Genomic DNA, 14,763 nt, shown 5'->3' with positions numbered 1-14,763 from the left:
CATGTGTCATGTAGGTGTAGCTCTGTCAGGGTCTTCCAGATGTATTTGAGAGTTTTGTTAGGTATTTGAGATGAGGAAGAAGATGTGTCTATTGTCGGTTGGAGTGGTAAATTAAAGTCTCCTCCTACAAAAATTATGCCTCTAGCAAAGTCTAAATTCTCTTATGGAGGGTTTGAAAAAATGATTTCTGAGTTGGTGTAGATGCATATACGTTTATAATGGTCACCAAACTGCCATATAGTAGGCCCTGTACCGCTAAGTATCTACCTTCTTTATCTTTGTCTGTTCCTATTTCCTGGAACGGGATCCCTCTCTTAATGAGTATACTCACCCCGTTTTGCCTGGAATTAAACGAGCTGTGAAAATGTGTAGGAAATGCTGTAGAGAAATATCTAGGTTCTTTCTGTGGCCTAAAATGTGTCTCTTGCAAAAGCAAGATATCTGCTTTTTTGTTTACCAAATCAATAAGAGCAGCCTTTCTTTTTTGTGGGGAATTAAATCCCTTAACATTTTGCGTGAGCAATGTAAGTGATTGATCGCTGGCTTTGTGCATTGTGTTAGCGAACAGAACTGGTATGAATGAGGATAATATTAAGAACACTCACTGAGAAACAAAGGAAAAAAGAAAAACACCAAAATACAAAAACAAAATATCTAGTAATTAACTAGTTATCAAATATACAGGATTATGAATTCCTAATGTTTGATTATTTACTATTCTTTCGGTAATATAAATGTAACATGAAGTGCTACAACAAATGTTGATAATGGCACTGATGACGGGGGGGAGGAAACTTTTGAAACAGCATTCTATATAAACAAGTAGATGCATAGTTCAAATTAAACAACAAATTGCATTTAAACCAGAAACTAAACTTTTGAGGTTTTAATAAGTAAACAGTAAGTCCTACCATATGTACTAAGAGCTATAGTCCAACCTGACAGTAAAGCAGGTTTGATCTTGTAAGATTGGTAGTTAAAGGTTATCTAAATACATTGCACAGTCTGTTGTGATACTTTACCCAACTGGTTATTTCAGAGTTCTTTGGTTGGTGTGGTGTTCTGAGGTATCTGCTGTTGTGCAGATGAAGGTTTATTCTGCATTCTATTGTTCTTTTTTTCAGGTGCAGTGGTGGTTTTCCCTCTTTTTCTTGGTAAGACCTGTTCCCAGGTTCTTTTGGATTTTTCTGGAATATTCCTAATAGATGTCTGTGTATTTTCAGGCGTAGATGGTAGATCTGGTGGTTCTAAGCCTAAGGCTTCACACATATAGCTGATCTCATCAATACTTTCACATAGGAGTCGCCTATCTTCATGTATGACAGCCAGATGGAATGGGAAGCCCCATCTGTAGGGGATTTTTTTGTTTCTTAGAAGTGTCGTCAAGGGAGCAAGTTCCTTCCTCCTTTGGAGAGTCCGTAAAGATAAGTCAGCATAAAATTGTAGAACTGTACCTCTAAATCTGACGGGTTGATTCCGTCTAGCAGCTGTCATAAGTTCCTCCTTTTCCAAGAAATTTTTAAATTTTATTATTATATCCCTTGGCGGGGCACGGTCAGGAGGCCGCGGTCGCAATGCTCGGTGTGCCCGATCCCATTTTATGTTTTCAGCATTAGTAGATCCCGTTTAGTGGGCAAAGAGAGCAGGGAGGTATACCGGGTATTCTTTAGGGAGAACAGATTCCGGAACTCCACGAATCCTAATATTCTTTCTTCTGCTGCGGTTCTCAATATCCTCCATTTTATCCTGAAGGGAGGATATGAGTTCACTTTGTTGGTCTATAATGTTGTGCATAGAAGATATCTCTGCGGTGACTAAGTCACCCTGGTTTTCAAGTGAATCTACCCTAAATCCAAGGGTATGTACGTCTTGTTTTAGCTCGGCTAATTCTTCCCTCAGACATGCTCTAATAGTATCTGTGATGTCCTTGGAGCAAGGGCCGAGAGAATATGAGAGGGTATCTGAGTCATATCCTCCCCTGAATGGTCTTGCGTTTCAGAAGATTGTGTGTGTGTCCCTTTATTTGCAGGGCTGACTGATACTCTTGTCTGCGGGTCTGTGGTGCTAAAGTAGGAACTCACTGGGTTGTTCTTAAATGGCTCTATTTTGGTGTTTTTGTTAATTCTAATGTTCCTCCTGGCTGCCATTACAGATGCCATGAAAGTGCTGTTCAGGCTTAATGTTATTTGTCCCCTTAGTGCTAGTATAGAATGTATTGATTGCAGAATATAAAGCAGTGATCTTGTATGGGGCCAGTATTAAAAAGCAGTCCCTCAGTGTCTCAGTATTTTCAATCACTATTTGAAGTGTTTATCCTCCGTGAGAGGGTGTCAGATGGAGTTAATAGCAGTCCCCCTTATTTCCAGTTGTAAGTGGATTATGTATACCGCAGTCGTTTTTAGGCAGACGTGGTAAAGTGGGCACAGTCTGTGTAGGGTGGTCTGCCGGGAGCTGCGTCTTTATTCGGCGTGTATTGGTGTCTGGGGGAGAAGATGGAGTCTCCGCTCCGGTTATATGCAGGCCCTTGTAACGGTGTGGTGTCTATTATGCTCTCTCACCTAGGTTATGTCGTTACCGGGAGGTTTCCTCTGCTGCTGAGTGTCGGAAGCGTCGTATGCACAGATTCAGCTGTCCATAAGCAGGTATGCAGCCCTTGTTGGTAATCCCAGTCTGAGTGTGGCGTTTGACTCCGATAGAGATTAGAAGTGTTTCGAGCCCTGTCGCAGCTTGCAGATGGTGTTGCGCAGTATAATAACTGCCGTCGTAGGAGAAGTGGGCTCAGGGTGGAAATGGGAGCAAAGCAGCCTAGTTATTACACCTCTTCTGAGTTCATCGGATGAAGCAGGTTATTCTTTCCTGTTCTGGCTTAGTTTTAGGAATAAATAGGCATCTGGATTTGTTGATTTTTCACATAAGCTGTGTCCTCTGAGCGGAGCTCCGGGCTTAAGCGACCATCTTGGTTGCAGCCGACTCCGCCCCCCAGGGGTGAATTGGTTTTAATGAGCTATTGCACTGGGGGTCTCACGTTTAATAGCTCTGTTTAAGTGCACTGCATAGGTTTAGACTTCATTATTTTACCTAGTGATTAAGCACATATTCTCAAAATGTTAATAGTGGGGGATAAGCCAGCCAGAAGCTACACTTCCCTGCAGAATATGTAGGTCTGCTCTTATTTGGACTGTAAATGCGTGCCCCCTCGTGAAAATAAAATGCCCCCCCCCCCTCCATTTAATTCGTTCTGGAGCCTACCCTGCCTCTAATCTGAATGCATTTGACAGTTTTTCACAGCTAGAGGACATTAGTTCATGTGTTTCATATAAATAACACTGTGCTCACTCACATTGGCCTCTAGTTATTAAGCTCCGTACTTACCTGTATTCGCCAGCCCCAATACGCCCGCCTAAGTTCGCCTAACCTCGCTGCCGCGGACCTGAATACGTTCGCCAAATTTATCAATAAAGCTGTCAAAAAGCCGCGCACCAAGTACGGAGCGATGAGCAGCGGACTGTGTTATTTATCAGTCATCGATCTCGCTGCTCTTCGGCTTTTTCCCAGCTTTATTGCTACCCTGTCACTAAGCACTCACACTATACTATACTGTTTCATCCCCTATACCGCCGCTCCCGGAGCCCCCCGCAACTAAATAAAGTTCTTAACTCCTAAACCGTCGCTCCCGGACCCCGCCGCAACTATAATAAATATATTAACCCCTAAACCGCCGCTCCCGGACCCCGCCGCCACCTACATTATACCTATTAACCCCTAATCTGCCGCCCCCTATACCGCCGCCACCTACATAAAGTTATTAACCCCTATCCTGCCCCCCCTATACCGCCGCCACCTATATTCAAGTTATTAACCCCTATCCTGCGGATCCCGGACCCCGCCGCAACTAAATTAAATGTTTAACCCCATAAACCGCCGCTCCCAGAGCCCACCGCCACCTACATTACATTTATTAACCCCTATCCTGCCCCCCACTACACCACCGCCACCTACATTAAACTCATTAACACCTAAACCGCCACTCCCGGACCCCGCCGCAACTAAATTAAATGTTTAACCCCTAAACCGCGACTCCCGGACCCCGCCGCCACCTATATTAAACTTATTAACCCCTATCCTGCCCCCTATACCGCCGCCACCTATATTAAACTTATTAACCCCTAAACCTAAGTCTAACACTAACACCCCCCTAACTTTAATATTATTTTAATAAATCTAAATAAAACTTACTATTATTAACTAAATTATTCCTATTTAAAACTAAATACTTACCTGTAAATAAACCCTAAGCTAGCTACAATACAATTAATAATTACATTGTAGCTAGCTTAGGGGTTATTTTTATATATTTACAATTACACCTAACACTACACTATCATTAAATTAATTAAATAAATTAACTACAATTACCTAAAATTAAATACAATTAAATAAACTAAACTATAGTACAAAAAAAAAACTAAATTACAGAAAATAAAAAAAATTACAAGAAGTTTAAACTAATTACACCTAATCTAAGCCCCCTAATAAAATAAAAAAGCCCCCCCAAAAAATAAAATGCCCTACCCTATACTAAATTACAAAGTAATCAGCTCTTTTACCAGCCCTTAAAAGGGCTTTTTGCAGGGCATTGCCCCAAAGTAATCAGCTATTTTACCTGTAAAAAAAAATACAACCCCCCCCAACATTAAAACCCACCACCCACATACCCCTACTCTAACCCACCCAAACCCCCCTTAAAATAACCTAACACTAACCCCCCTGAAGATCACCCTACCTTGAGCCGTCTTCACCCAGCCAGGCCGAACTCTTCATCCAAGCGGGGCAGAAGAGGTCCTCCATCCGGTAGAAGTCTTCATCCAAGCGGCGTCTTCTATCTTCAATCATCCGGAGCGGAGCCATCTTCCATCCAGCCGACGCAGAGCCATCTTCTTCCAACGACGTCCTAACACCGAATAAAGGTACCTTTAAGGGACGTCATCCAAGATGGCGTCCCTCGAATTCCGATTGGCTGATAGGATTCTATCAGCCAATCGGAATTAAGGTAGGAAAAATCCGATTGGCTGATTCAATCAGCCAATCGGATTGAAGTTCAATCCGATTGGCTGATCCAATCAGCCAATCGGATTGACCTCGCATTCTATTGGCTGTTCCGATCAGCCAATAGAATGTGAGGTCAATCCGATTGGCTGATTGCATCAGCCAATCTGATTTTTCCTACCTTAATTCCAATTGGCTGATAGAATCCTATCAGCCAATCGGAATTCGAGGGACGCCATCTTGGATGACGTCCCTTAAAGGTATCTTCATTCAGTGTTAGGACGTTGTTGGAAGAAGATGGCTCCGCGTCGGCCGGATAATTGAAGATAGAAGACGCCGCTTGGATGAAGACTTCTACCGGATGGAGGACCTCTTCTGCCCCGCTTGGATGAAGAGTTCGGCCCGGCTGGGTGAAGACGGCTCAAGGTAGGGTGATCTTCAGGGGTTTAGTGTTAGGTTATTTTAAGGGGGGTTTGGGTGGGTGGTGGGTTTTAATGTTGGGAGGGTTGTATTTTTTTTTACAGGTAAAAGAGCTGATTACTTTGGGACAATGCCCTGCAAAAAACCCTTTTAAGGGCTGGTAAAAGAGCTGATTACTTTGTAATTTAGTATAGGGTAGGGCATTTTATTTTTTGGGGGACTTTTTTATTTTATTAGGGGGCTTAGATTAGGTGTAATTAGTTTAAACTTCTTGTAATTTTTTTTATTTTCTGTAATTTAGTGTTTGTTTGTTTTTGTACTATAGTTTAGTTTATTTAATTGTATTTAATTTTAGGTAATTGTAGTTAATTAATTTAATTTAATGATAGTGTAGTGTTAGGTGTAATTGTAACTTAGGTTAGGATTTATTTTACAGGTAATTTTGTATTTATTTTAGCTAGGTAGCTATTAAATAGTCATTAACTATTTAATAACTATTCTACCTAGTTAAAATAAATACAAAGTTGCCTGTAAAATAAAAATAAATCCTAAAATAGCTATAATGTAACTATTAGTTATATTGTAGCTATATTAGGGTTTGTTTTATAGGTAAGTATTTAGTTTTAAATAGGATTAATTAATTTAATGATAGTGTAGTGTTAGGTGTAATTGTAACTTAGGTTAGGATTTATTTTACAGGTAATTTTGTCTTTATTTTAGCTAGGTAGTTATTAAATAGTTAATAACTATTTAATAACTATTGTACCTATTTAGCTATCTTAGGGTTTATTTTACAGGTAAGTATTTAGTTTTAAATAGGAATAATTTTGTTAATAATAGTAATATGTATTTAGATTTATTAAAATATTATTTAAGTTAGGGGGTGTTAGTGTTAGACTTAGGTTTAGGGGTTAATAAGTTTAATATAGGTGGCGGCGGGGTCTGGGAGCAGCGGTTTAGGGGTTAAACAATTTATTTAGTTGCGGCAGGGTCCGGGATCCACAGGATAGGGGTTAATAACTTTATGTAGGTGGCGGCGGTAAAGGGGGTGGCAGATTTGGGGTTAATAGGTATAATGTAGGTGGCAGCGGTATAGGGGCGGCAGATTAGGGGTTAATAAGTATAATGTAGGTGGCAGCGGGGTCCGGGAGAGGCGGTTTAGGGGTTAATAAGTATAATGTAGGTGGCGGCGGGGTAGGGGGGCAGATTAGGGGTTAATAAGTATAATGTAGGTGGCGACGATGTAGGGGGGCAGATTAGGGGTGTTTAGACTCGGGGTACATGTTAGGGTGTTAGGTGCAGACATCTCTCATAGAAATCAATGGGATATCGGGCAGCAGCGATCATGAGCTCTCACTGCTGTCAGACTCCCATTGATTCCTATGGGATCCGCCGCCTCCAGGGCAGCGGATTGAAAACCAGGTACGCTGGGCCGGAAAAGTGATGAGTGTACCTGCTAGTTCTTTGATAACTAGCAAAAGTAGTCAGATTGTGCCGAACTTGCATTCAGAACATCTGGAGTGACGTAAGAATCGATCTGTGCCGGACTGAGTCCGGCGGATCGTAGCTTACGTCACTAGATTCTACTTTTGCCGGGCTGTAGGACTAGATAACTACAGCGAATCAGCCTCCCCACAAATACGCTGCGGAATTCCAGCGTATTTGCGGTTGACGGCTTGATAACTAGAGGCCATTGAGTTATTTAAGAGTCAGCACTAATTGCCTGAATTCCAAGTCTGTCAAAAGATCTGATATAAGGAGGCAGTCAGCAGAAGCTTAGATACAAGGTAATTACAGAGGTAAAAAGTATATTTCTATAACAGTGTTGGTTATGCAAAACTGGGGAATGGAAAATAAAGGGATTAATTATTTTTTTAAACAATAACATTTTTTATGTTTACTATCACTTTAAACTATCTAAACAGCATTTAACAAAAGAAGGGTAATCCCAATAAATAATGCTGCAAGCTAAAACATACACTGTATCCTAACGTGGTCGTGCACGCTTTCCCCATAGACATCAATGGGGAGAGAGTGTTAGAAAAAACCTAACACCTGCGATTGCAGCATAAAAAGCTCCATAACGCAGCCCCATTGATGTCTAAGAGGAAAAAAAAGTTACGTTTAAACCTAACACCCTAACATAAACCCCACATCTAAACACCCCTAATCTGCTGCCCCCGACATCGCTGACACCTACATAATGTTATTAACCCTTAATCTGTCGCTCCCGATATCGCCACCACCGAAATAAATTTATTAACCCCTAATCTGCCGCTCCCGATATTGCCGCCACTATAATAAAGTTATTAACCCCTATTCCCCTGCACCCCAACATTGCCCACACTATAATAAAGATATTAACCCCTATTCCGCCGCTCCCTGACATCGCCTCCACTAAATAAAGTTATTAATCCCTAAACCTTTGGCCTCCCACATCACTACCACTAAATAAACCTATTAACCCCTAAACCGCCAGCCCCCCACATCGCCAAAAACTAAATTAAACTATTGACCCCTAAATCTTACAACCCCTAACTTTAAATTAAAATTACAAGCTCCCTATCTTAAAATAAATAAAACATTACCTGTGAAATTAAAAAAAAACTAAGTTTAAACTATATAATAAACTAACATTACTATTATACTAAAATTAAAATAACTATCAATTAAATAAATTAAATGAAAAATTAAAAAAAAATAACCCTACTAAAAAAAATACATCTACAATTACAAAAAATAAAAATACTAAATAACAAAAAATAAAAAAATACTAAAGTACAAAAAATAACAAACACTGAAAAGGGCATTTGTATGGGCATTGCCCTTAAAAAGGCATTTAGCTCTTTTTCATTGCCCTTAAAAGGGCATTTAGCTCTTTTAAGAAAGCCCAAAACCCTAAAAAAAAAAACACCGGAAAAAAGTTTAAAAACTAACACTAACCCCTGACGATCCACTTACAGCTTTTGAAGTTCGGACATCCAGGCGGCGAGAAGTCTTCATCCATGCGGCGAGGTCTTCATCCATCCAGGCGGCGTCTTCTATCTTCATCCAGGCGGCATCTTCATCCCGGCGGCGCAGATCGGCTCCATCCTGAAGACATCCGGTGCGAAGCATCCTCTTCATACGGTCGCCGCCGTATACTGAATCTTCAATGCAATTTAGTGTTTGTTATTTTTTGTACTTCAGTATTTTTTTTTTTTTTATTTAGTATCTTTTATTTTTTGTAATTGTAGATGTAATTTTTTTTAGTAGGGTTATGTTTTTTTTTAATTTGTAATTTAATTTATTTACTTGATAGTTATTTTAATTTTAGTATAATAGTAATGTTAGTTTAATATATTGGGGTCCATTTAGCATTGTGGGGACGGACATGATCCGCTATAGCGAACCATGTCTGCCGCACATCGATAAATGCAGACAGCATACACTCTTGGCATTTATAATTGCACCAGCAGTTCTTGTGAACTGCTGGTGCAACTCTGCCCCTGCAGATTCGTGGCCAATCGGCCGCCAGCAGGGGGTGTCAATCAACTCGATCATATTGGATCGGGTTGATTTTTGGTGATGTCTCTCCACTGCCTCAGAGCAGGCGGACAGGTTATGGAGCAGCGGTCTTTAGACCGCTGCTTCATAACTTGTGCTTCTGGCGAGCCTGAAGGCTCGCCAGAAACACGAGGCATCAACCTCCGTTCGGAGCTTGATAAATAGGCCCCATAGTTTAAACTTAGGTTTTTTTAATTTCACAGGTAAGTTTTTATTTATTTTAAGATAGGGATCTTGTCATTTTAATTTAAAGTTAGAGGGTTGTTAGGTTTAGGGGTTAATAGTTTAATTTAGTTTTTGGTGGAGTGGCGGATTAGGGGATAATATCTTTATTATAGTGTGGGCGATGTTGGGGTGCGGGGAATAGGGGTTAATAATTTTAGTATAGTGATGACGATGTCGGGGAGAGTCGCAAAAGGGATTAATAACTTTTATTAGTGGTGGCGATGTCGGGAGCGGCAGATTAGGGGTTAATAACTTTAAATTAGAGTTTGCCATGCGGGAGGGCCTCGGTTTAGGGGTCAATAGGTAGTTTATGGGTATTTAGTGTACTTTGTAGCAGTTTAGTTATGAGTTTTGTGTAACAGTTTTGTTGCGTAAAACTCATAACTACTGCTCTCAGATTGCGAAACAGATCATGTCGGTATAGGCTGTAGGCTATAACGCAAGCATTTTAGCCTCACCTGCAAAACTTGTAATGGCAGCGCTATGGAAATCCCATGCAAAAACGTAATTTTTTCAAGTACGGGACTGATGTTGCGTTACAGGCTAAAAGGCTTGCGGTACAGCTATACTGACAAGACTCGTAATGGCTGCGTTGCTGTTTTAACGCTGAAATTGACATTTTTTTCAGCGTTAAAACACGAACGCAAAATTTGTACTCTAGGTGATAGTCTTGTTTATATAGTTTCTAATTATATGTAATAATTCAGACCTTCCAATCATCTTGAATTCTAGGAGATTGTCATGGTTTGGAAGGTCTTGCCCACATCCCACCAGCAGCTTCTGAGTGTCTGTTTCTTAAAGGGACAGTCTACTTTTTTTTTCTTTATAAAGATAGTTAACGCCTTTACTACTCATTCCCCAGCTTTGCATAATCAACACTGTTATATTAAGATACTTTATAACCTCTAAGATTGCCTGTTTCTAATCCCTTGCAGGCTGCATTTTATCTCAGTGCTTTTTTAATCAGCCAGTGCCATATAGATAACATTGTGCTCACTCCCTTGCAGAATGATAATGATTATGCAAGAAATAGCACTGATTAGCTAAAATGCAAGATTGTAAAGATCACTGAAATAAGGGGCAGTCTGCCATGGCTTAGATACAGGTTATCATAGAGTTAAAAATGTATTAATATATCAGTGTTATAGAACTCTGTAGTGAGTGATGCAACAGATCATAGGTGATTTGTATGTGCTACATGCTTCAGCACTCGGTGGCCCCGCTCTGTGAGTCTGCCTGGTCTACCACTTTGTGGTTGGGCTATTGTTGCTCCTAGACATGTCTTCACTTTGCAAACAAAGAACTGGGGAAGATCTAGTAGTGCTGAAATTTCACAAACTAACTTGTGGAAAAGGTGACATCCTGTGACAGTGCTACATTTAACGTCACTGAGCCCTGCAGTACAACCCAGTGTACTGCCAATATTTATCTATGGAAATTTCCTGGTTATGTCCTGGATCTTATGCACCTGTTAGAAATGGGTGTGGCTGAAACACTTATATGACCTTTGTGACGCAGCCTGGTTCTCCTAATGCCTTTTTGGGCTAAGTGATGTATAAATGTTTCCATGTGGCTGTAAATAGTTATGAATAAGATGATTTCTTTAACAGCATATTGTAATAAATCTTATACCTGGATGACTAGACAGTCTCAGAGGTTACAGTAGTAAAGAAAATAATGAATAAGGAAAATACATATCTTATATATAATTTCAAAATTTAAAACAATGTAATTTTTTCTTCATGTCGTTTTATGTGTTTTCCTAAAGGAACAGAGATTTGACTAATTTGTTTACATTCTTCATTTTTCCTCAGGTGATGACGATGTATATGTGAACCCATCTGGCATAATACAGTACATAATAAAACATGGCTCCTCCCCACAAACACTTCATGGTGCCCTGCAGCGCCACTCTGTTGTAATGCGCACCAGCAAATACCAAATCTCCAAAGCAATTTTCCCCAATAATAAATACCCTTACTTCCTCTCTGGGGGTGGATTTATTTACCCTGGAGCCACAGTAAAAGTCCTGTATGAGAAATCCAAAAAGATACCTGTATTTCCATTGGATGATGTGTATTTTGGTTTCCTGGCTCTAGCTGCTAATTTAACCTATCGTCACGACAAACGGTTTCATGTGTTTGGACTAAAATATGATGCGTGTAATTACCAGCGTGCACTAGTAGTACACAACATCGATCCAAATCAATTACAGAAAATGTGGTTAGAAATAAAAAGCACGACATGCAAGGACATAAACACAGACAGGTGACATAATGACATTAATGGAGATAAGTTGTGCACTGCAGCTGAAAAACTGTTAGAGAATAAATATGGGTGGGAAATCACTTTTAAATGGCTGATATAGTCCAAGCATTAGAATGATTAAATTCACTGGCCTTATGCTCTGTATATTAGCTTTGATTATATTGTTATGTGTACCATAATGCCCTAAAACAGGGACATGACAAAGTAAATGTTACATTGAGTGAACAACATTATTTTTTTTTTAAAAGTGTTGAAAATAATGTATTTAAAGGGACAGTCTACTCCAGAATTGTTATTGTTTAAAAAGATAGATAATCCATTTATTACCCATTCCGCAGTTTTGCATAACCAGCATGGTTATATTAATATACTTTTTACCTCTGTGATTACCTGTATTTAAGCCTCTGCAGACTGACCCTAATCTCAGTGCTATTTACAGACTTGCATTTTAGCCAATCAGTGCTGATTCATTCCTAACGCCACAGCAGTAAGTACAGTGTTATCTATATGACCCACATTACCTACTAGCACTGTCTTGCTATGAAAAGCTAATAAAATGCACTGAGATAAAGACGGCCTGCAGGGGCTTAGAAACAGAGTTTTAAAGGTTATAAAGTATATTGATATAACAATGTTGGGTCGTGCAAAGCTTGGGAATGTGTTGTAAAAGTGACCTATCTTTTTAAACAACATTTTTAAAGTGTAGACTGTCCCTTTGAGTTGAAAGGAGGTTAGATATTGCAAAGGGAAAAAATATGACTTTAAGCAAGTGTATTTTAAAGAGTATTAGTTTTTTAATGGATATTCCTATGCTTCAATTTTTTATGCTTGTCATATCTACCAATAGAGGTTTAGCGAGGTTTCCTTTTAACCACTGAGCTCTATCTTATGGACCACCTGTGCTTAAAGGACATTAAACACTTTGAGACAGTAATATAAAATGATAAATCCTGTGTGTGTGTATATATATATATATATATATATATATATATATATATATATATACATACAGTATATAAATCTGCAATATACTTTAATTATTTATTTTGTCCCCTTTTACTTCAATACCATTCTGAAATTGTGAGCATTTCAGTTCCTGTTAGAAATGGAAGTGCAGAACACTGTTATATTCCACACAGCCATTGGCTGCACACTCTAGTGACCTATTTATAACTGTCCCTAATTGGCCACAGCAGAGAAGTCACAACATGGCAACTCCCATTGTTTTATAGACACTAAGGGGCCTATTTAACAAAGGTCTGTCGGACCTGATCCGAATCAGGTCCGACAGACCTCGCTGAATGCGGAGAGCAATACGCTCTCCGTATTCAGCATTGCACCAGCAGCTCTTGTGAGCTGCTGGTGCAACGCCGTCCCCTGTAGATTCGCGGCCAATCGGCCGCTAACAGTGGGTGTAAATCAACCCGATCGTACTCGATCAGGTTGAATTGCGTTGATGTCTGTACGCCTGCTCAGATAAGGCGGACAGGTTATGGAGCAGCGGTCTTTAGACCACTGCTTCATAACTGGTGTTTCTGGCGAGCCTTATTTTGTCACTATTTAAACAGCTAATTAAACTTAAAAATACATCTACATGTTCAGTACTCAGACTAATCTTTTCTTTGAATGCATCATTCTATCTAGCGCATTTATTTAGTGTTTAATGTCCCTTTAATATTCACTTACAATCACAATAAATACTCAATATTAGTTTCCTATAAAAATATTATTAATATGCTTAAAGTGATGGTAAACTCTCCCCTCTTTAAAATTAGATCCGGACAGTTAGTGATATTTTAATTGGAATTTCATTGATCAGTTGTGCTATAACTTACTTTTTAATATACCGGTAGATATGAAATACCCCACCCACTATAAAAGTCAGTTTTTCTGTGAGCTAAAGGTTTCAACTGTTCTTCAATCAGCGTTCAAGCTACAACGGAAGTATCATATGGGGAGACGCTGATAAGAGAACAATACAAGCCGTTAGTCCACAGAAAAAAAATATTTTTGAAGGGGAGAGTTTACTTTCACTTTAAATATTACTCTGTTTTAGGCAGGATGTATTTATTTTAAGTTTTTTTTAAATTAATTTTTTATTCATCAATAACAAGGAAAACACGGACACAATAACATTTTCCAAATTGTAAATACAAAATTCGAGTTAACAAGAAGATTATACAACTGTCATCATATCTTCTAGATCAGTAAATTTTATCCGGACATGTCCTGGACCCTGTAGTGTGTATATATATATATATATATATATATATAAGATATATATACAGTATATATGTGTGTGTGTATATATATATATATATATATATATATATATATATATATATACTGTATGTATATATATATATATATTTATATAATGCAGTGGTGTAAGTAAGTGGGAGAAGAAAATATATACATTCATTGGTGTCAGTGGGCTGGTATCAGTTAACTGCGGTGCCCAGGTCCAGTCCTATCTGCCCCTTGTCCCGTGCTTTCCTCCCACTGAACTGCTGCTATATGTGCACAGTGCACATGCACGTGTGCACTGGCACTCTGACAGGCCTGCCCAGTATTTTTTATGTGTGGAGCGGCAGGCCTGTCACAGCTCGCAGTGGGGGCATTTCAGGTTGTGGCTCACCAGGAAGGCTGTCAAGGCCCGGTACTGGGCTGTGGCCCAGCTGTTGAGAAACCAGGTTCTAGATACTTTCTCCATAAAAGAATTAATTGACATAAACATCATAAACTTTGAAATGACTCTTTATAAGTCCGATGGGAATACTCCGGGATGTCTCTGGAGACAAAACATACAGTTATACCAAGCGATGAGTTTGGCAGCATGCGAACATCAAGGTTTCAATAAAAAAATGTAACTTGTAAACTGAACTAAATAAACATTTCTATAAAACAATACTCAGTCTATATTAGTCTTATTGAACAGAAAGCTAGTTATCTATTTACAGGGTATATTAAAACACAGAGGGCTAAATTACAAGTGTAGCGCTAAATTATCGCGCTCCCACAAACAGGCAAATTTGCCCGTTTGTGGTAGTGCGATAATTAACCAGCCATTACAAGATGGGAAAAAGTTTTGTGGAAGATAAGACCCAGATTAAGTAAAACAAATCAAAACACTGACAACACCTGACCAAACACTATCCCTACAGTTAAGTGTAGGGGTGGCAGCGTCATGCTGTGGGGTCTTCAGCAATGCATGGGCATCTAGTGAGAACTGAAGGAATCATGGATGGATCAATAAAC

The 14,763-nt window shown here is 39.3% G+C and overlaps 1 protein-coding gene across 2 annotated transcripts in view; it reads left to right on the top strand.

The window, feature by feature from the left end:
* Positions 1-14,413, top strand: part of LOC128663839 (beta-1,3-galactosyltransferase 5) — a 214,520-nt gene extending 200,107 nt beyond the window's left edge. For both annotated transcript variants that reach the window (XM_053718366.1, XM_053718367.1), the window contains exon 3: positions 11,052-14,413. In XM_053718366.1, coding sequence (XP_053574341.1) covers positions 11,052-11,509 — 458 coding nt within the window. In that variant the 3' untranslated portion in view covers positions 11,510-14,413. The remainder of the gene's footprint in view (positions 1-11,051) is intronic.
* The last annotated feature ends 350 nt before the right edge of the window (positions 14,414-14,763 follow it).

This window comes from Bombina bombina, chromosome 6 (assembly GCF_027579735.1).
Source record: "Bombina bombina isolate aBomBom1 chromosome 6, aBomBom1.pri, whole genome shotgun sequence".
NCBI classification, from domain to species: domain Eukaryota; kingdom Metazoa; phylum Chordata; class Amphibia; order Anura; family Bombinatoridae; genus Bombina; species Bombina bombina.
The sequence above is the reverse complement of the archived record's forward strand: the minus strand, read 5'-3'. Positions and strand labels throughout refer to the sequence as shown.